The 23558-nt window shown below is 40.3% G+C and overlaps 1 protein-coding gene across 11 annotated transcripts in view; it reads left to right on the top strand.

The window, feature by feature from the left end:
* Positions 1-19877, top strand: part of ZNF521 (zinc finger protein 521) — a 230707-nt gene extending 210830 nt beyond the window's left edge. For all 11 annotated transcript variants that reach the window (XM_066330097.1, XM_066330141.1, XM_066330080.1 and 8 more), the window contains one exon: positions 19048-19877. In XM_066330097.1, coding sequence (XP_066186194.1) covers positions 19048-19077 — 30 coding nt within the window. In that variant the 3' untranslated portion in view covers positions 19078-19877. The remainder of the gene's footprint in view (positions 1-19047) is intronic.
* The last annotated feature ends 3681 nt before the right edge of the window (positions 19878-23558 follow it).

Genomic DNA, 23558 nt, shown 5'->3' with positions numbered 1-23558 from the left:
GAAATTCGGACTTAAGGAACAATAAAATGGTAAAGAACTGAAAAGTAAATATACTGTCATGAATGACATCCATGAGGTATCTATTCAAAAATAAGCAAAAATTTATATTCCTTCTCTTTCTAGTGGATAGAATTGTATCCAAAAGTGTGTCCCTATTTTGCCTATTTCTTCCTGTTTATATGTTTGTATGGCAGGATTCTTTTTGTATAATATAAGTACTTGTTAAGAAAATAACCCATGCATCTCTTCTCCAAATTGAGTCATATGGTCTATATTAAATAGATTCTGTACTGTAGTACAGTTTGTAATCCTTATGTCTGCAAATCCTTATGACATGCAAAAATGTTAAATGAAATTAATGGTTTCCAGGCTGAAAGCAGCAAATGTCTCTGAAACGTATCAGGGATGTTACATGTCAACATTAAAATCATAATTTCTGAGGGTTTTTTGCAAATAGAACAGTGAGGTGTGCAAGATTTCAGCCTAAAGAAGCAAATCAAAAGTTGCTGCAGAAAGAAAAAGGCACAGAAAGACAGAAGAAGAAGGGAACAAAAAGCAGAGGAATAGAAGAGAAGCAGAAAGGAGATTATGGGACAAAGAAAGAAACAAGATAGAAATGATAGTGCTTGGGAAGGCAAACATTTTTTCTTCTGACTGATGCTGGTAATAATGATAAGGCTAATAACGTAAAAATAGATCATGGTAATAATAGGGAGAAGTTCAGTTGTTACATAAAGGCCTATTTCTACCCTCAGTCCCTGTAGAAACCTCAGCGAACATCAGAGAGTCCTGTCGTAGACTGAGGGCAGGCAAAGCAGTAAATGTATTCCCTGACCCACAGATAATCATTAGAAATGGAATTCTGCCCTTTGCAGAAAATGAGGTTTTATCATCTGTGCCTTGAATGTTTCAGCCTACACCTTGCCATTAGTCAGATCAGTTGGCACATACACCTGGAGTAAGCAGAAGAAATAAGCACTCTGTTTGCATATGAATAATTTCCCTGGTAGATCAGTTCGGTTCTCTTAATTGTCCATCCATTAATTTCTTGCTAATGTAGTTGATATCGGTGACTGATTTTCTGTGCTAAACAGGAAGCACCACTTCTTCATTCTAGGACACATTCCTTCCTACAACTGCCCTGCTGTTAGCTACCAGTAGCTGCCATTATATTATCTTTCATCTGGCCCAGAGCTGACAACAGATGGCCATCTCCGGGACTGCCATCAGTGTGACTTTATGAAGCATCCAGCTATGGTGTATTGAGGAGCTTCATGGCCAGTTCTGCAAATCTGATTTCCCTTCCCCCTACCCCGCTGCTGGCCCCCCTCACTCCATCTCCATGAATAAGCTCCTTATTCCTGGCTCCACTCTCCACTAGTCCTGTCGTTTCCCAACGAGTGGTGGCTCACAGTTATCACTGGAAGTTTGCAGCTCGAGGTCTGCCCCCACTTCCCTCCGCAGCATTGGCACAAGGCGGTTGTTGCTCCCAGCATCCTCGCTCCTCCATGTTTTCAGGGTGCCAAAGCATAGGTACAGGGGTTTGGTAGCAGCAAAACTGCTGCCTCTTAAGATCTGTAGTTCAAACCCTACCTTCTTCCACTGCAGGGCACCTCCTCAAACTTCAGGGATTTTTATTTTTATTTTTTTTTATTAAATTCCACGAGGCATACTGCCAAACCAGCATTGAGTATATTAAGTGTGAAAGAAGCTAAAATATTGATCAGAGACCTAAAGTGGAGAAAAGTGTAAAATTCACAAGCATCCTGATTCCATTGACATGTTAGATCACTTGGAAGAGCTCTTTCAACTATGTGGCTGCTGCACATTTTGGAGAAAGATATATTGTTTGCTCTTGACAGAGTTTTCTAAAGCAAGGTACCTCCAGAGCCAACCCGTATTTTACAACAAATTCACATTTGTGTCCTTTATTGTGATATTTGCAGCGAGTCTACAGCTAGTGAGAGTCTCTGCCCTCCAGCTATAAAGGAGTAAGGCTCCATTGTTGGAGAGAGAGAGCAGCCGTCTGTAAAAGGCTGAGATGTGGTAAGCAAGATGAATTCTGCTTAAAAGCAATGCTTGCCATGCTGTCACTTAGAGCAGGAACACTGAGGATTTAAACGAAAGTGAAAGGCATGGTAAATGAATCCTTTAAAACTGGTCAAATTATCAGCTGCCAAAAAGAACAAGTTTTCTCCATTGATAGGTTCATTGAGTAGGAGGAAAGTTGGGAGGGGATGAATTCCCCTAGGGAGGAGGTGCAGATAGTTTGGGAAAACAAGGTGTGGTCAATGATTCATAAAGAGACACTCCAGTAAACAGCAAACTTGGCTCAAAATTGGCGCCTTTCTCTTTTTTTGGTTTTTTGGGGTTTTTTTTTTTTTTTTTTTGGTTTTTTGTTTTCCTTTTGCCTTTTTTTTTTTTTTCCTTTACTTTGTTTTTGCCTTTTATTTTTTGCTCTCGCGGGCAGGGTGAGAGCATCATTGGGCCACTCCATTCTAAACATGAGTGAAAAAGACTCTGGTGGAAAGTGGCTACACAACTAGAAGTGTATGTTGCAAAAAATGTGTATGTCCCCTAGCCAGAAGGAACAGCTTTTAGGTTTAGCATTTCTATCTGTTATTGGAGTCGGTGTCACCATGCTTTGATCAAACCAAGGCATAACATTTTGGATGGAAAAAGAGGGGAATGTTGCAGGATCTTGTGATTTATTTTTTTTTAAGTTGATCTTCCTTTGTGTTCAAAGCTGAAATTGAGTGTCCTCCACCCAATGTTAACAAAGAAAGAGGGAAAAGAGATGATTCAGTTCTCATTAATCAATACTGCTGAGTTACACATTTCTATGTGCAGCTTTAGTTGTTTTTCTGTGTTGTGATAGTCTCATTTTGCAGGAGAATCGCTAGGCACAGTCACGGATCATGGGTGTGTGAGTTTGCTCAGGGATACGCTGTGTCAGTGAACACTCTTCCTCCCCCCATACTTCCTCTGTGTGGATGTGTGCTGTGTAAGATAAAGAACCTGTGATATTGTTAAATATTAGCGGTGCATTTTGCTTGGCTTTGCATTTGTAAAGGTGAAAGGTGATTGTGCAGGAAAATGGAACAGTATATTTGCTGTGAGACAGGCACTAAGAATTCACTCCCATGCTCAGTTATAATTCATGACTGTACTGGTGGGAAGCCCTTATCCCTCTGTGGAGTTAATGCATCTCTACTGTAACCTGCTGAGAGCACCCTGTGTCCCCTCCCACCATCTGTGCATTCACTTGCGTGCTTTCTCTCTCCCCCTCTACTGTGAGATCTCTTGGTGTTAAAACTGTCACACTACTAGTGCCTGGTAAAGGTGGCTTTATGATGTGTATTAACGCTGAATTGTCACTGATGGGTGAGGAGGCAGGTAAAGGATATTTTACCATTTGTTTTAAGCTCTTGTTAAAAAATTCTGGGGAGGAAATAGACAGAAAGGCAGGTTTGTTGCTTCAAACAGCAAACAGCTTTGAACAGAGAAATTGTCACAGCTCAGGGTAAGAGCTGTTGATGGCAAATGCATCTTTCTTCCCAATCTAGGCATACTTTACGGTTGCTTGGTACAGTGGATCTCTGTCTCTCCATGTCAAGATCTGAACCAACAGCATTGTAAATTGAATAATATTTATTTACCCATCAGCTGAATTTTATTTTCTCCGAGTTGATCTACTCTTTTAGCTGAAAGGCTCTCTTGCAGGCTGCAAGTTGCTTCTTTGCTGCCTGAGACTTGAAATTCATGTGACCAAGTGCTATAAGCTAGCTCAGTCTTAACTAAACAGGTAGTGTATGAAGATTTTTTATTATTATTGTTGCTGTAAGGCACTGTCAGAAGACTGGTGAGACTGTCTAGCTTCGAAAGAATTGCACTCAGCTCACAGAGATTCAGATGATGCTTTATCAACCTGGCACTTTACCACAACATTAAACGCAGAATATGGTTAAAAGACCATGTACTTGACTGTCACGGCAATATTAATTTGCAGTGTTTCACTGGATGTAATCTCATGTAGTCTGTTGTTTGTATTCCTTTAAAACTTATAAATCAAATCCAGACCTGGAATACCAGTGTATGAACTTAACAGATGTGCTGCCATAAGGGACCTGCTAGGTTATAAACTGCAGAAATGATCTTTTTCTATTTCAGATTTCTAGCTTATTCCAGGGAGATTTAGTAACCACAGAAGTGAGGTGGAAGGTCATGCGCTAGGACGGTAGCACCCACCCAGCACTTGACGTTGGGTGTAATTGTCAGGAAACCCACCTCTAATCATTTTATTATTCAGTTGTAGCATCCACCAAAGCTCCTGAGCAAAAGTAGGGCAAGAATGACTTCAGTAGCTCTGTGTCCAGGTTTTCTTAGGTGAAAGATCACTTTGAGATGACACAGCTGAGTAGTCAGGCTGAAATCCTAGTTGGTACTTTATTAATTTTGCACCAAGATAAATCTTGAAATTCTGACAAACTCCATGACAGGTGAAATTCCTTCTTGCAGAATCTGCTCAGCAAGAGGCTGCTCATTTCGTTCTGTTCAGAGGCAGGCAACAGGAGGGCAGCTTTATAATCAGCCCTCAAAGGAGCCCTGGCCGCCCCAGAGCCTTGGACTGATTGAATAACTCCTGGGCCTCTTCCCCTAGGCCTCCATCAGCAGGGGTCCTGTGGAAAGCAATCTCCCGCAGACTGGCACTGAAGTGAGCTTTAAACTACTATTTTCTGCTCTCCAGAGGAGCCTGGAGTACTAAAAGATAGATGGACTGCAGATATTTTATGAGAAACTGTCAGAAGAAGAGCAGAGTAAATGTTTTTTTCCCTCCTTCGAGTCACACGCTGCATCACTGTAGAATTTTTCACAGAATCTTTTACACTGAAAGTTTGAAATTAATTGGTTGCTAACCTTAATTTTCCTCCTCCCTCTTATTTTTCTTTTTTTCCCCTTGCTTCTTTTTCTTCTTCTCTTTTTTTTTCCCCTTAAATATTCACTCGGAGGCCCTTTGCTTAACCACAGTTGCAGAAAATCAGTACCATTTGCACTGAAATATTTATAATGACAGAATGAAAAATTGGATTCATTTTCTGGCCTGTAGCCGAACAGTCTGCAACTTTGCACAGCATTGTTTAGCATCTCTCATTCCTTGCTTTCATTTGGGTCCTTTTCAGACACACTCACACACACACACACACAGAGACACACACACACACGTGCTGCCCATGCTTCGGAGGAATGTTTAGCAAAACACAGAGCCATTTTTAATCTTGAGAAAACAACTTGTCTCTAACCTTGCCACCATTTGCGGGGGGGAAGCAAAGGGGGAGGTCCCTGGGAAGCATGTGGAATTCCTCTTAGAGGAGAGATTATGGAGGGTGACACACAGTAATCTGTCCTCCACACTGAAGCAGCGTATGGGTAGAATTCTACAAGTTGCTTTGGTGTGTGGCAGGTTAGGCAGGGTGGACTCAGTACCAGGCTGGATAGCAGGATCTTTCTAGAAAACCTTGTTCTGCCACCAATTCCCTCCGTGGCCTTGAGAAACTCATTTGCCCACAAAGGAAGAGGTTGTCAAAAGCTCCCTTTTATGCCTGAACAGACTGTAAAAATGCCCTGTGCTTCTCTGCACCTCCAGAAAACAGAAGATGCTGGAACTGTACATATTTACTTCCCTTGAAGCAAGGGTGTGAAGGTGAAGTGGTTGATGTTTGCAAAGAGCTTTGAAAATGAAAGTGCAGATCCTCAGGCTCCAATTTGCATCCCCTGCCAGTATAAAAGGTACCTTAGTCAGACAGCCAAGGATTCCCTCAGTACGCAGCAAATCCTGTTTATTTTGTGAGCTGGTTCTGTATCACTCCCTTTTGGTCCTCACAGGCATGTCTCAGACTCCAATGAATTCCAGGGATTTTTAATTGGTATAACAATCCCATGGGGCTATTATGAGCTGGCATATGTTTGGGCAGTGTTAGGAATGCTTTAACATGCACTGAGGACTATGGTAGGCCATGATTTGAATGTTTAGGCCACACGGATTTACAATAATATACAGTGAAACTTGTAGGAATTAATCTGAAAATTTAGCATAGAATTGTAAGTCTCTACAGATGTTGGACTCTTGTGCAGAAATTAATAGGGAGATATAGCTCTGAAAAGAGATATTTCAAAAACCCTTAGAAATTACTCTCTGCTGAGTTTGTAGATTGTCTTGACAATGCATTTGTTTCTGGAAAAAACAAACCCTGTGGCCAAAATCTTAATTCTTAATGCCTAAAAAGAGGCTTCTTGAGACAATACTGGGTCCCCCAAGGAAGTGGGTTGGACGCAGAGGTGGATTCTGCAAGTTGCTGAGAATCTCCTGAAAATGCAGGTGGCAGAAATTGCCTGTCAAGGTCCAAAAATTGTTGTCTTGCTAACTTCACCCTTATCAAATTTATGACATGGCTCTATTGCTGACAGTAGGTGTCTGGGTATAGTCCTAAATTCTGATCTTCCAATTCCACATCACCCATCTAAGCACAAACTTTTTATTTCTTTGCTTTCTTCTGTAAAAGCTTCTTGATGCTAGCTCCCCCTCAGTGCTCCTAGGAGCACAGGCTGAGCAGGTGTCCCTAGAAGCAGTAGGGAAGGGGTGGACATCTGCTGTAGGCACCAGTACAGCTCAGCTAACGCAGCACAGCATTCCATGGTTTGTGAGCAACACATAGTTCTTATCATTCAGAGTTTCTTACGAACTTGCAGATTAGTCTTTTTACCATGTTTCCCAAGATACTTTGACAGGTCAGCCTGAAGTGATGAGTGTTCTGACACAAACTGTGTCGTGTCTTAGAAATTTTGCCTGCAGTTGTTTTACTTTAGTATCGCTTTGATTTGAATAGGAACTTCATACAAAGTGATGTGGTTTTGGGATATAACAAAAAAAAAAAAAAAAAAAAAAGATCACTATGCATGTATTACAGGGATTTCTGTAATTTCCTCCTTAACCCTTATTATTGCTTTCTGATTTTCTTTTTTCTTCATGTATATAAGTGAAGAACAGTGTATTTTTTTAAATTTTTAACAGTTACGGAGCATCAAAACTAACAGAGAGGAGAAAGAATGTGAGCTTTAATTGCAAATACTAAATATGTTCTTAAACCGACAATTTGAAAGCAAATTGCCCTGACTATTTAATCACAACTTCAGGGAGGTCACAGACCCAGAGTAGGCTTTTTCAAATCCAGAAGTATTTTTTTGTTTGAGTTGGCCAGGACACAGATATACAGGTATGTGATATGCCTTAGGATGCTAAAAAGATTTGTGGGGACAATAGACTACAGACCACAGTGAAGTGACAGTACAGATGTAATGGAATGGTGCAGAATTGTTACTGAACATCAGGGACTGTGAGAGTAGCCCACAAACAAATGTTTTATCTCACTGTTGAAGACAGTACCTTTCTAAGAAAGCTGTTTTCTCTGTGGGCCTGAACTGCTGTGTGGGTTTGTGTTTGGAGTGCCAGTCTGTTTACTAAAGTTATTAGTTTATAAATTTTGCCATGGTAAAGTAACTGTGAGAGCTTTAAATTAGGATAAGTGCCACTTCTGTGTGGCAGGTTCCTTTGAGGGCTTATTAGAAAGCAGGCCTCCTGTTGCCTGCCCCTTTATGCATGGCACTATTGCTGTGGGTACTTGTTTATAGCTAACTTTTGAATTTATATAAGTGTGCACTGTGGTATGATGAATTGCCCTCCAATTGCAAAGATTTTGCCTTTTTTTTTTTTCTGTGTTCAAGCTAATACTTTCATTTAAAGGGTTATTTTTATTAGATGGATTTTATTTTGATGAATTAAAATTAACTTGGAGTAGCAAGTTACACAAGATTGTGAGGGTTATAGATTAGCCTCACCATAGCTACAGCACATCTTTTTGTGAAGGAATTAAAGTTCTCTGTTTCAGATACCTTGGCACAAAATGTAGACAGCAAATGAGTGTTGTCTACAGTTATTTTCCTCGCAAATGTGATTCTTTTCACTCAATCTGAAGATTGCCACACTAAAAACAGTCTTAATGGGCAACGAGGGGTGAAAGCAGCAGCTGCAGGAGGCTGGATCCCCTAGCAGGAGACAGCCAAGGAGACAGGAGTACCCAGCATCACAAGCCAAACCAGAAGTGAGGGGTGGGGGCATTTCTTCGACTGTCAGAACAGGGTCAAGGCAGGACCTAATGACACATCTGACTTGCAACGTGTCGCTGGCCAGCTGTCTGACAAGAAACAGAATGACCAACCTCAGAGAATGACATTTGGTAGGAGGATACATCATCTTTCACAGGGAGGAAGGAAAAAGGCATAAAAGGCTGCTTCTTTGTGTGCTACTTCTTGTTTGTGGGGGAGTATTAAATTGTAGGAATTGGACTTCACTGCCTTCCCCATTTTTAAGGTTCTGTAAACAGGAGAAAGTGAGAGTAAAATTCCTCCCATTTAGCTGTGGTCACATTTCACACTTCTTTTACACAAATACAATTGAAATAAAAACAAACCAGAAACCAGAAGACAATAGAGAATCCAAACTGCATTTTACAACCAACAACCACAATGACAAACATGAAATTTTCTTGTCCTAGTACCACATGTTAGTAAATGCTCAAGATTTATTGATTTACAGTGTATGTTCTGACAAAATTTAGAGAATGACTTTGTTATAAAGGGCAAAATATCATTCTGGTCTCTCTAGAAGTCACCTTTAAAGCATGGAGTTTCTTGGACTTAAAAGGGGGAAACTCAGATGAGTTTGCTCTAAGAACAAAACATTTCAACATCAAGTCCTTAACTGTCTAACTAATCACCACCTACGAAGGGATAAAAATTGTCCTTAGTTTCTTTTCCAAGCAGTGGATTTGTAATTCACATACACACCAAGCCTGCCACATAAGCACTGTCCCAGTTCTTGCTCTTCCTTGTTTGAAGAGCTGTAGAAATAAGGACTGTAAGATGTCCAAGATGGGCTGGCACAGTAACTGGTTGTGAAGGAAGTCAGAGCACAAAATCCATGGGGGCCTCTGCTTATCAGCTCAGAAATCCTTGGCTGTTACCATCAAATCTGCTCAATCTGGCTTGCCTTGCAAACTGTCTTGAAGGAAAAAGATGCACCAATCTGCAACAGAGTTTGGAGCTTTTAGAAGAAGAGGAGAGCTAGCAGAGCACCATAGCTTTTCATTTTCCATCCTACACAGTCTAAAATTCACATGCCATGGACAAGAGGACAAATTTCCATTCCTGATTTCAGGATCCAACATATGCTCCCATCCACTTCTGCATTATCTTAACTGGGTGTATGTGTGTATGCCTGCTGGATGGATAACTTCCAAATATGATTTTTAAAACTGGGTTTTCTCAGGGTTTGCTTTCACCTGAGCGAAAATGTTGTTAGTCACTGTGAGTTAATCTTGAGCTGTTCCACAACCTCCAGTGTGCCAGGTGCTGTTGTACAAGGCCTCACACACCAGCTGGAAGTGTGTGGAGAATCCAGATTCCAGGCTGTCCCCGTGTCACCTGGTAAGCACAATTCCCAGTGTTATGTCAGGAAGGTAGGGAGGTGAACTCGGTGATCGATACAAGTGTGGGATGTGTCTGTCTGTATAATAGGAGTGCAGACAAGTTACAGCACTTTTCTTTCAAGCTGTATCAAAAAACTTGTCATTTCACTTGTAATTTTGTTCAAAGAGATTCTTCTACATGCACCTGTGGAAAACTGGAAAGTATCATTGTTTTAAAGGTTGCCCTTTGCATATAAATCACAGCTCTGTGTGCTTCCCCATTTTAATTGGGTGACCTTTTGAATCCTGTGGACAGGAGCTTGAATTCTGGACCTGAAGGTTGGTTGAAGATTTGAAATCAATTCATGTTTTAGCAATTACTCTGCTTAAAGCAGAGAACCCAAAATGGAAATTTGAGAAGAAGAATTCCCCTTGGAAAGTTCCTTTCTGCAAGTCATAGAAAACTTCATTGCAGACCAAATAGATATGCGTAAAATCCAGATTCATTTGTCAGCTTAATCCTTGAAAAGGATCAGGATTCATTGAGTATGAGAGAAAGAGGAGGAGTAAGGAACATGTAATGTTTCCAACAGGACATTTCTGTGCAATTATCAGTTTAAGCTTCCATTATTTGTCACTAATTACTGCACTGAGCTGTTAAATATTTAGTAGTAGTTTGTTTAATTGGGTTTGACCTATAAAGGAATCTGTGCATAGCGTAGCCCCAGTTCCAGAAGCCACTTCCTCACTCACAGCTAGGCAAATTTGTATTCACATAAGATGAGCACATATTGTCAGACAAAGGGGTTTGTTTTTGTTGTTTAAGTTTGTTACCTCTGTCCCCCACAGATTTATTTGTCTTTAAGGTATCTGAAATCAGAGCACAAAGTAGAAATGCTGCCTGCGGATGTAAAAGGGGAGGTCAGTCAAACTTAAACTTGTTTACAGATATTGTAGTTTAGAAAGCACCAGCATGATAAATTAAACATCACAAAGAAAAAAAATTTTAGCGGAGCAACAGCTAGCCCATGAACACGTGTCTTGTAAAACACTGACTTAATCCCTGAATATCTTATTAGGATGTATTGCCTATCAAGGCTTGGCGTCCCCTGTTACTCTGTTGTACAATAGCTACAGACAAATCTGTATTTGTTCAACTTTGGGTTCTGCTTGCTGTGTCTGACAGGGTGAAGAGACTTCTGGCTGTGCCCTCTGCAGAGGGTGTGCAAAAATCGATCAGTATACGAGCAATATTCACTTTGTTTTAAACCCTAAAGGCCTGGCTCTACTCTTGCTTATTCCTGTCTTGAAATTCCCTTGATTTCAGTGGAGCTTTTCTTAATTTATACCAGGGCAACCATAACCATATCCTAGAGTAATAAGACTTTTTGGTGTATTTCTCAGAAGTGCCTCCTTCTGGCTTTTTTGTTTAAGCTTTTATTCCCACTTAATGAACAATTTTCTTATTGGGGAAGAATGCTTATGTATTAATTTCAAACATTTGCTGTATCACAAAGGCCTTGTTTTTCTATAGACAAGGCTTAGACCTGGATCCTGATTATCAGTACAGCCCCTTTGCCATATAAAAGAACAGAGAGATTTCCCAGTTTAGAAGAATTGTTGTGAACATGCCTTGACCACTGCCCTCTCTCCCCATCACTTTCTCTTTTATGGGGTAATGCACACACCTTCCCCCTGCTGCAAGGGCACACCTGGCCTGAAAGGGAAGACATTGTTGCAAGTTTCCCTGCGTTTCAGTGAACAGCAGACAGGATGAGGCAGGCTCATGGGAGGAGATTGCCTGGCACCATAGGTTAAAACAGCCTTCGAGCTACTCTGATTTATGTCAGAGGCTTAGCTGGGAGCCCCCTGCCAACGCTCATAATGAGGAAGGTGCAAGGATGGTGAACAGGCATCAGTGTTTGTGTCTGTTCTCTTCTAGTGACAATGATGAAAGCCTTATTTGCTGTACCCAGGAATATATGTCATTCTTTTCCATACAACAAATCTGTGATATATGTACTCGCATATAGTAATGAATCCAAAAGGAATCATTGACATTTTACTAGTGACTTACTGGAAGTCTCTGAAGAAAAATAGGTATCAGGGGGTTTGGTTTGGGTTTGGGTTGAATTTTCAGTTTGCATCCCTGAGAACATGCTTTTCAGTTTGAGATTTTTTTACTAGTAGTTTTTCTCCGGCCCAGCTGGAAATGCTGAGTGGAAAAACCAGAACACTGGGAGTTTTACATAAATATGATAAAGAATAAAATCTGATTAGCAGTCATGCCATTTCAGAAACATTAACATAATATCAAATCACATAGCTTAGGTGAATTAATTTATATGAATGACTGCAATTCAGTGTAGACTTTCCTAAATTATCATTGTCAACAGTGGTCAGTCATGTCCTAAGATGACCACTTAATTGGCAAACATGTCTGAGAACAGACCTGATTCTCAAAGGCTGGTAAACATCAACTCACCACACATAAATGGTATTTATGGGAACACAGATTCTCATGGGATTTGGCCCCTTTTTTGTTGTGGAAATAGCTCTGGTTTAGTTCAGATCAATTTCCTTGGGAATCTGAAGTTTCAGAGTCTGTGTTTTGTTAGGTCTGTGCTGGTCAGCTAACTTGGCCTGAATGAAACTCCATACCTACTTTAGTGTATTTATAAATTCATTGCTGATCCTCCTGCTCTGCCAGCTGCACTACGGTAGCGGAGATGCTGATGGCAGGGACACTTTGCCTGGACTTTTTCTGTTCTCTCTAGAATTCCAAAGTCTCCATTCAGCCTTCTGCTTTTCACCTATGAAAAACTATTAGACATAATCTCTTTTCTAGCTCCCTCATTCACTCAGCCTAAGTGTGACCACTGAAATATGAATATGTATTCATTGTGTCGGAGGCATTGCAATTTGTGGGGTGAAACACATCAGAAACATTTGTTGGTTCCTACATTTCAGATACAGTAATTCAAGTTAATTTCTTGTAGTTTAGTGTTTTACAAAAGGAAGAGTGGGGTCTGGGAGGGGAAATAATCCCTCATTTGTTTAGCAGCTTCAACTGAAGTTGCTCTTTTTTTTATTTCACATATGTGAAAAAGACAGAAATATTTACAATCTGAATGTCCACAGATGCTCTATCAGTACAATTAAGGATTATAGAATCACAGAATGAACCTGGATATGACCCAATTAATTCATTTGGTGGAGTGCACTATAGATGTCATTACTCTTAGTACAGGAACCCAAATCCCACCTATACTATTTTTTTACCTATACAGCAACTGAGCCTTAGAAACCCACGTAATTGAATATTCTTAATTGCTTGCAGCAGCAGTGGAGCCAGTGCCATAATGTGTTTGGGCACTGGAAGTAAGTTTACTGCTTTCAGATGCTTCAAAATGGCACAGATATTCTACTGAAACCAGCTTCTAACTATGCAGATTTGGTTTCATGTCTGATTTGGGGTTGGCTGAGCCTCTTCCTCTCCTGGGATGAACATCAGGAAAAAAATACTAACCCTGAGGTCTGTGAAGCTGTGAAATAGTCTCCCAGGAGGAACATTGGAAGCTCTAATTAAAATTGGACTGGGCAAAACACTTGAAATTACACTATAGGCAATAATCCAACACTGGCAAGATGGGTGGAGAAAACGCCCTAATGGGTCTTTTCTGTCTTTAAATTCCATGAATTCTTGTTCTTCTCTTTTATTATGCTATTTCACCTTTTTGTTTAATGGTGACATAGTGTCATCTAGAAAGTATTATAAGACAATATTGTGAGCTGAGTGAGATAATGTTAAATGTCAAAAGAAAATGCAACAGCATTTCTGCAGGTTCACAGTGATTATATGGAGCTAGGAAAAGAGAAACTGACTGTAAGCAAGGGACACGGGTGAAGTGGTTTTGATCTGTAAGACAGTGGCAAATGCATTGCATGCCTGCAATATGCATGTTTATCATTTTGACATTGCGTTTCATATTCTCTTCTTATGAAGAACAGCCACACTCCACCAAATTTAACACAGGTGTGGGAAGGTAATTTACTGTAACTGTGTAGATCGCTCAGATTGCTGGAGACATCTTCTCTCCCAGTGTTTCACATATCCCCAAAGACCTGGACTAAATACTATGTTTTTACATCTTAATTTATAGTTTGTGTTTAATCTTAGTATCGTACAAATCTAAGCAGCTCATCGATTCAATCCTTGAGTATAATCATATTACAGTTTACCAGGAAAGAATCCTTCAGCAATATAATGGGGTCTTGACAGGAAACTCTGTGCTGCAATACTGAAGCAGCACAAATCTGAAGAAATTGAAAAATAACCATTTGTGCTACCTTTTTTATAGTCTAGTCTGAATAAGTTTAATTTACCTGGTTTTGGTGTTACCACTTGATACTCCTCTTCCCTCCTCCCTCGCCTTTCCACATGGTATAATATTCCAACTGTGTCCAATACAGAGCTTTCTGCATGAGAGGTCATGGCAACCAGGATAAGTAATAAAGCATTGGACCAAAGTTCAGGAAGCCATGTTGATCCTGTGCTAGGTTTTGCTAGGCCTGCCTTTCCACGAGCCTTTCTTTCTTCCCCTTTGGTTCTGGAAAATTCAACATCCTCTTCTTAGCTGCAGACAGTTTGAGAAGTGTGGTATAGGATAAGAAGTTGGAATAAAAAAGAAGGGAAGAGAAGCAGAAAATCTTGATTAGAAAGTATAATTTAATAGAACGTGTATTGAACCAAATGTATTGATTAATGTGGTAGATATAGTACTTATATTGATTCAAACTAGAGATTTAGTACTAAAAGCTGTAAGCCAAAAAGCTGTTGCAGATTGCTACAAAAGTCAGTTTAATGCTGTCCTTGAGAATGCCTTCACAAAGAAATTCTTCTAATGTTTGAGGAGTAGGTAGAATGCGGTATATGTCAGTTTGATCCCGGAGGGTTTTATTTTGTACTCTAATAGCTGTTACGAGCCTACATTATATCCAAGGAGTAATTTTCCTTAGGGGTGCCCAGCTCGCTTTGTGTCAATATTCTAGCATTTTAAGTCACGTACAGTATATGCTTCTGGGAACAGTGCAGGAGCCAGCCAGACTCATAATGGTCTGCATTCATTAATAAAGGCAGAAGCTTCTGTCCCTCCATTGCCCACTACAGGGATGCCTCCCTGGTCTTCAGGGACCCGTACAGACACATTTAAAGAAAGCTTTATTTTGAGTGGGCAGGAGATGAAATGCAGGACTTGCAGGCATTTCCTAAGTCAGCTATATGCCCGAGCACAGGGGTGACCTTAATGGGTCAAAGAAGAATGCAGGTCAAAAGACTTATTATCCAGCCTGTTGGAAACCAATTGCTTTTGTTAAAAAAAAAAAAGTAAATTGTAGCGCTTAAAGGTTGATAGTAATGTAGAGTTCTGTTTTACAACCTGGAGCTGGATTGCAGTGCAGTGGGGTGCATTTTTATTTTTTGAATTCAAAAAAAATACAAGATGGTCTGTAATGTACACAGATAAAGGATTCCAGATAAGTGATAACATGTAGGGTACCATAATTACTTAATCAGTGATGATTGATTACTCATCTTTGTGTTCTTGAACTAAGGAAAAAATAACATGCTGCTGTGTTACTGTTACCATCTGTTGAAATAATGCACCTACATTTCATCTTTCTACTTCTTCCTGTGTACCCTCTTTGCACTGTTTGTCAGGTACAGCCATGTCTTGTTTCATCTACTCATAAAACACAGAAGTCTCATTTAAATTGAATGCAACCGCAGTTCACATTAAGGATTCTAATGGGCTACTGAGTCTGTGGCTATCTGTGGATATTTGTTTCTTCGTTAATTTTGATGCTGTGGGCAGGAACTTTTTGCTAGCTATTACTTCTCATGTTCCCTCTGAAACACAAAGGCATGCTCCAAACAACAAGTATTATTACCTCTTTTGTCTCGAGCCTTTCTGTGAAGAAACCTTTTTGTATTTGTTTGCCAAGAAGATTCTTCCACACAGTATTATCCTGAAATTCATTGCATCTTTTCAAGTCCTTAACACTAACAACAGGGATATCTCAAAAGCATTTTCATCTAGAAAAGTGGTGGCATGTAATTTTGTAGTAGGTCACATAACAGTTGGGATTCTGGATTCAGCTATCAAAAATAATTATTTCCAAGAATAGGGCAAATGCACTAAAAGAGTTTCTTTTGCTTGTGAAATATACTGATTTCAGGTTTTCCCAGGTAATTTACCTGCTTCTCAGATAACACTGAGACATAGAAATTGAGGACATAGGGGTTTTCCTGGTTTGTGTCTACATAATAACAAATGCAGTGGCACACACACCCCTCCTGCTTCCCTGTTCCTCCATTTTGTGCATGCAAAACTTGAATTTGTATTTACAAACTAGTGTCTTCTCATGAGATCCCAGCTCTTGGAAATTGGAACACAGCTGTTGCTGAAGTCCAGGAAAGATTATATTGAGAAAAAATATTTTCCCCTTTCCATGGCTAAGCAAGAAATTGACATTTTTGCTTTGTAAGGAGACTACCACATAATTAAACAGATGTGCTTTTGCACAATCAGATTTGGGGGAGGCAAAGAAGGGGAGTATATGATGCCTCCTGTACTTCCCTAAATGACTCCTCTTTGGCAAGTGGAGGTACTAATTGCTCCAAACTCAGGCAAACTAATGGAAGTTTCTAGATGAGGCATGCTTCAGGCTTGTCTAGTGTGTCTTTAGTGAAGGGCAGCACACTCTCCAAGCACACAGGGGGTCGCAAGTGCAGAATTGTGCTCTCCCATGGCCCCGCTGGCGGGAGCTCCAAATTCCGCTTTCCCCGGCTGCCTGATCTCCCACTGCCGGGGAGGCGGCAGCTCGCTGCACACAAGGCCAACAGACTATCACAGTTGAGATCTGCTGCGTGGATAATAGAGGAGAATTTTTGCCCTAAATTTTTAAACACAACACCCCTCATAAAAACAGCAGCAGTTCATAACTGGGATTAATGTTTGCAATTTTCAGTCACTTAGACATGGGGTCTCCAATAGATGGCTTTTGGTAGAGTGGAATATGGCTCTCTGTGGGATTACAGGATTTTCCTCCTTTTCTTATCTCTCCTCTCCCATCCTTTGCCTGCTTGTCTTGTCAATGTTACGTTCCTGAAGTGCTTCCACTTTGTATTTTTTTGCAACTTAACCAAATAGGTATTTCTCCCTAGTCTCTCACATTTGGGGAGCCTTAATTACTTTGGAAACTGTGTTTTGTGTTGGCTGTTTACAACACATATTGTTGCCTTTTTAAGGCCGAAACTGTTAAAAGCATTTCCTCGTGTTCCTATCCTGCCCTGTCACATTCTTCTCCACAACGCTTCTTTGGTTTTTTCCTATTATTTCTTCATTATCTCCAGAGAATCTCATTTTGCGCCAGGGCACAGGAGTCAGGGACACTGAGAGCTGGGGCAAGTCAGTCCTTACGCTGTGTTTTATTTTGTCTCCTTCATATTTGGGCATTTTTATTTTTTAATCAAAAATGTCATTGCTGCTGCAGTTACGCCTGCAATTTTAAAACACCTTTTGACTGCTTCATATGCAACTGTTCATCTGGCTTCATACTGATTATGCATTTTTCACTTAGTGAAAAGAAATAAAAAATGGGCATGACTGACGTGCTTACTCTCAGTAGACTAGAAACAAAAGACCCCCACAAATATCTGTCTGCAATGTACCAATTGGTATATTAGTTCACCTGCTCAGAGGCAGAGAAGAAAATCAGAATTCAGGCTGCCACCCCATATTTAACTTGTCCTGTTGTTTCTAGGTACTGCAGGGTCTCCAATAAGCCTGTGGTGTTGTGCTGTAAGTGCTGCAATAAATGGACACAACAGGATGACAAAAGAACTGAGTGTCAGGCTTAACTCTTAATTTCCTTGCTTTTGTGCTTTAACGTCAGAGCCCATTACCTGTGACCAGACAACATTTTTGGCTGCATCTATTGTTAGTGCTTTACAGCATTTTGAAATGATTTTATGGGAAGGATGAGGAACTAGATGAAATCAAGTGGTGGAGTGTGTTTTTTTAACACTCTTTGGCCTTGGACGGTCTGGAATTTCTGCCATCAGCATTAAATCATTTTGTATTCACATCTGGAAATTGCATCTTTGAGTGTCACTGGGTCATTTTCCTTTAATCTTGAGAATGGCACTACATTAAAAATTCCTCAGTCTTATTGTAATATCCTTTCCTTGCCAAATGTCCCATGAACTATTATTTGTGTGCGTGCACAGTCTAGGGAGAGTGAAGGAGGATGGGAGAGAGGATTTTTAGGCTCGTCTGCAGTCATGCTGTGTTTCACATTCGTTTCACTGAGGCTGTTTTCATGTGCCTTTTCATGGGTGGCTCTGGAGGGTATGGTTCAGTAGATGTTCACTTTCTTGTAAATGATGACTGTCTTGTGGGAACAGACTCAACCTAGAGCACGTTAGTCCAAAGAGATTTAAAGAGAGATTAACTTAATAAAGTGGAGTGAAGCATCTAGATGTGCTGGGAGCAAACCATGGGATGTGACACCCCTGCCCTCTGGGCCACTGGCCCAAATCTGGCCCCAATAACTAAGGGGAAAATTCATCACTAATCAGTGGCTGCCCTGTTGTCTGAGAAGTGGCATTCACAGACATTTTCTAGTTATCTGTGAGTCCAGTGTACATTGTAGAAAATTCAAGATGTAGTGGATTGGTCCTTTGCTCTTAGGTTGATGTTTGTGAAGGATCTGAGCCAGCACAGGCAGCACAATAGCATCTTTCTAAAAGTGGTCAACTTAGTTTGAGGGATGAGGAGGAAAGAGGGTTAAACTGGTGTTTGCTGCTTGATTTGGTGATTACTTGTACAGGAAAGGAGAATTTAAGGCTCCGAAGTCCATGCTGAGTTACTACACATAAGGCACTGCATGCACCTGAAGAAAAATACCTGTGGGTTTTGGTGACCAAAGGGCAGGCTGTGCCAGCCCCTTCTGTTTTCTCATCAGTCTCTGAGCTCTCTAGCAGAGTGGCTCTTACCAGACTTTACTGTGCCATACCATGCTGGGGAAATAGGTTTTACTGCAGGAATGCGTTTTAAGCAGTGCCACAGTGTAGGAAGCTCAGGCCAGTTAGCATAAGACTTTTACGGCAAAAGCACTTCTCGTTTTTGCAATGCATAAACCATGAGCCATGTGTAAGCAGACACCAGGATCACTGACCTGGGTCTGCAGTTTCACTGGGGCAGGTCAGCCCACACCCTACCTGGAGAGAGTGTGTTGCCCTTCTTGTGGCACATGTAAAGGATACTGGTGTGAAACAGCTGGGGAGAACTCCTGTTTTCCATAACGATGCTGTTTCTGGATAGTTTAAACAAGGAGGGGTCAAGAATACTCTTTTATCCAGCCCATCATTTTTCAAGATACATTGGGAAATTGTTTTTGCATCCTTCTTTCACACAGAAATGCCTGTCCTGTGACTAAGTTGTTTCTTTTGTTTTTCTTGCAGAATCATACGATGACCCAGCACAGCAGTTAGTGCAAGGCCCGTCTCTTCCAGAGAATTCTTTGTGGCACAAAAAGGGAACACATTTTACTCTTTGCACGAAACTTTCATTGTTAATGTATATTATTCAGAATCATTGTATTGTACCATAAAACTTGTATTATCGAAACTGTTGGATGTTCATGTGTTTGAACTTTTGAGCACCGGATAGACTTCCTGTATATAAAGTGTTGCACATGTATTATGTTGTCTGATACTAAAATGGTCTTATAAAGACAAGTGGACTTGGGCCCTATTCAGGAAAGACACAAATAATAATAATACTGTGTGAGGGGAAAAAAAACAGCTTAAGAAAAAATGTGCTTTTCAAGGAGGAGGAAAAAGGTAATAGCTATGTTCCATTGCAGCTCTGTTTGGCCTCCCTTTCGTTTAAACTTCAGTCTAGAAATCTCTCTTTTGGTATACAAACGGATGAATCTAAGACTATTTTTTATTGCTGAAGATTCTTGCAAAAAAAATGAAGAGACTCTTTCTCACAGAGCAGGAACCCACAGTTGAATAAGGCCCGTATATATATTTGTAAGCCTTGCGATATGACAGATAGCATTACCATATATGCAATAGTTGTTATGTAGTTTGTCAAAGAATTTTTTTTCCTGGATACCATTTGAAGCTTTGAGTGTTCAAGACTTTCCTTAACGATTTCACACGGCCAAATTCTTGAATCAGTTGAACTAACCTGTATGTTACTGTTATTAATGTTTACTCTGCGGTCTGAACCTGGAGATTACTGGAATTGTTTTCCAAAAGGAAATAAATTCAGTTTACCATTATGTGTGAGTGTGCTCTGTGTCTTGTCTTTTTTCTCAGAAAGTAGCATTATTATTACTGCTGATATATTACCTAAAGAACCACCAAGATCTGGAATCCCATTGTAGCAGGGTCTGTACACTGCTCAGTAGGAATAGGTTGCTTTTCTCAAAGGTAGGTATTGAAATAAATTTAATAGTAGAAACAAATCTCCTGGCCCACTGCAAAGCAATGTGTGCTTGAGAGTGATATTCAGTGTTTTCTGGCTTTATTTGTTGCTTCTATTTGTCTGTCTCAGCAATTTCATACTTACAGACTTGACGCGTTGGTTGCCAGAAGAGTCACCACGCATCTTCCGTGTATAATTATCGGTAAATTTAAATGAACTATCACTGGATGAGCTGGGTCTGCTACTGACGAGAGGGAGCCATCACAGCTCTGGCCAGCAATGCTGCTAAGCTGACATCCCTCACCCTCTGCTCTGGCAGGGGTAGCAGAATTGGAGGTGATGCACACTGCAGGGTGATGCTCACTGGCACCACACCCTGGGGGGAGCTCTCACAACACCTCACAGCTTTGCTCAGGTCTGAACTGGCTCCTGACTCCCTGCAGTTTCAAGGAGAAGAAAAAAGGGGATAAAAAACTATCCTTGCCTACCACTGTCCCCTGCTACTCCATCTCACCTACAAAACAGGACCAAAAAACATACTCCAGCTATTCTGGTATCTTATCCTATTGCTGGAATTCTGGTTTTACCCCACAGAAACCAGTGCTGCTGAAATACTGCCTTTAAACAGCCACACATCACAAGAAGTCCAAATGTCTAGAACTGCTCAGCTAGTGCAGTCAGGGTAGATATAAAGTGTGATTTCCAGTTTGCTGAATGTAAAAATTTGACTCTGTACAGGTGGAGGACAGAAAGAAAAGAAGTAAAGTCAGAAAGCGTCTGGCTACCAGATATTTCTAGAAAAATATGTCATGTTTAAAACTCCAGCTTTGAAAATATTGTGCAGATTTTGCTAAATACAAGAAAGAAATTCCCAGGTTTTGTATGAATATCTCATTTGTGCTGACAAAAGGATAAATGCAGGCATGAATACATAAGGCTTGTAAAATGCCAGTTCTATTTATAAGTCAGAAACCGTTCCCATTCTTATTCTCATTAATATATTACTCATCTCAGCCAAATTGAATGTGATGATACATTCTTTATTTTTGACAGGTACCTTAAAGGATATAAGGCATTTCAGTCTTCATGTGTGAAAGTGTGACATATTGGTTAAGACTGAAAATAGCATGTTTGTAGTAGAGTTCAAGTATATAAGAAATATTACACCCTACTGTTTTTGTAAATGCCAGAGTGCCACTGAGTTGAGACAGATGGTAGCAAGGAAAGATGCAATCTTATAATCAAAAGCTAAAATATGTCAAAAATATGTTAGCAAGCAAAACATAGTCTATTACTAGCGTCTCATGTCATGACAGCTTGCAAAACATGCAAAGATGTTGAATTTCTAGATATGTAAATAAAGAACAGTAAACACAGCAACAGCAAATGTGATGAAGACTTCATGCATCAATTGTCCCTTGAGGTCGGTGCAGGGGAATTGAAGGGTCTTGTGGCCACGGGCAGCCCCAGGTGGCTTCTGAGAGCAGGCAGCTGGTATCAAGTGCTGGAATCCTCTTACCTTTGCTAAAGTAACAGGTTTCTCAGTAATACCTAAATAGCTGTTTAAATAGATTATGGAAGACATCTGAACTTCCCAATGAGAACTGAGAATTGCTTGGGGAATTACCACAGCATTTAGAAAAATCAACAGGAGAGGCAGATCATCTTGCCTGTTGGAAGAGGAGACACGGCACTCTGTGTGCATGTGTGCATTTCAGCTGTGGTGTGCCTTTCTCAGCCCTGGGTTAGCAAAAGCTAAGAGAAGCCCCTCCTCATGCCCTTAGCCTAATGTAAAAGGATAAATCTGTCCAAGTGTTTTGTGCATAGACTGATGGACAAGGTATCCTTTTACCTCTGAGACCAGCTATATTCCCAAGATTTCAAGTGGACATGAGTTTTGCCCTAAGTGGCAGTTCAATAAAGCAATTAGTCCTTCTGCTTGTTTGCCAGAGCTATGTTTAGGAAATGTCACAGACCTAAAGCAGATATAAATACAGAATTTGTACTGCAGAAGTGATGCAACCTACCCAGGCAATATCTGAGCACTGGATTTATGAGGGAATGCACTGATTCTTTGTCTGAACGAAAGATAGACCAGGAATAAGCATGTATTAGACTTTTATGACATTGAGGTACCCAGAATTTCTGCCATCATACATGAGTTCATAGCCAGTTGCTGTAAGTTAGACTTTCCAATACATTTTAGGTGGTTCAGTCCACATGGAGGTTATCAGAATTTCCTTGGTTCAGTCCAAGCCCAGTGCTCTCACTGTATTTCCTGATTTCCAAGTCGTTTTTCAAACCCCATAAAAAATGTTTCAAAAGCTCTGCTTAGGACGCATTAGTAGTTATCCCTTCCTTCTTAATAGAAGGGAGAAAGCTGAAGTTCTTTACATGTGTCAGTGAGTGGACTTTATTAGTAATTCTGGCATGACCACTCGCTTTGTTTCATTACCACTGTCCTCAACCACAGAAAAAAAGGAGATGTCCCTTCCTTACCAACATATGGCATTTTCTATTTATAACAAGATTAACAATTCATTCACACCTTGATTGAATCCCACTTTATTGAGATGTCACAACAGATTCTCACAGCCTGCAAAGGGAAAGACTTACAAATGTTAATATTGTGACAACCAGGACACATAAAAGTAAATGAATTATAATTGGTGACAATTAAAAATAGCTCAGTGTGAAAACAGAATATTGTGCTGCTGTAGCAGCCCTGTCTAGGATGAGGCAATGTGAAGGACTCCATGGAGCAAGACTGTCCATGAATTTAGAAATGTTACCTTGATTCTTGCTTAATGTGTTCAGTCATACACTGATGCTCAATTAATGCTCACATGCCCTTTACATCTTAGTGGGCAATGTGCCATTCTCTTTCAAGTGTTTGCTTCACTGCTCCATAGCAGCACAAAAATAAACAAGTTTGGGCCTATTCTACCAACTCCACTTAACACATTCATTTTCCCTCCCTGTGTCACTTCCCTTATTGGTATGCAGAAGATTCATTTAATTATTATTATTGTTGTTGCTGTTATTAGTCGTGAACTGTGAATGCTACAGCAACAGAGTCCCCCAGGAGCTGGACAGTCCCCGGCCACCAACCCTTGTGTGCAGATCTTCTTCTGTGTGTGGCACACAAAAGCCTGACAAGGTCTCACTCATGTTTCAAGGCTCGTTCTCTTTTCAGAGCTATTTGTTATTGTCTCCACCATCACAAGTTTAAAAAAGGAAAGTTAATTAAATATGGAACAAGACTGAGCAACATCTTTTAAACCATCATGTCATTAGAATTGGATCCCTCTGAGAGCTGCTTAAAAGGGTTTTGAGAACAATGACTGTTCAACCAGATATTTATGGGCATAGTTATGTAAACACACTCTTTATTGTCTATGTATATTTAATATAATTATCAGTTTTGTACTTGGACTCTCAGGAGACCCAACAAATCACAGTGTTGCTTTGAAAATGTCAGCAGAAAAGACAATTATGTTGCAAGCAAATATTCATAAATTATATTAAAAAGTCC

Source organism: Sylvia atricapilla, chromosome 1 (assembly GCF_009819655.1).
Source record: "Sylvia atricapilla isolate bSylAtr1 chromosome 1, bSylAtr1.pri, whole genome shotgun sequence".
In the NCBI taxonomy this organism is placed as follows: Eukaryota; Metazoa; Chordata; class Aves; order Passeriformes; family Sylviidae; genus Sylvia; species Sylvia atricapilla.
Note: the sequence above shows the minus strand (reverse complement) of the source record. Positions and strands in the feature narration are given on the sequence as shown.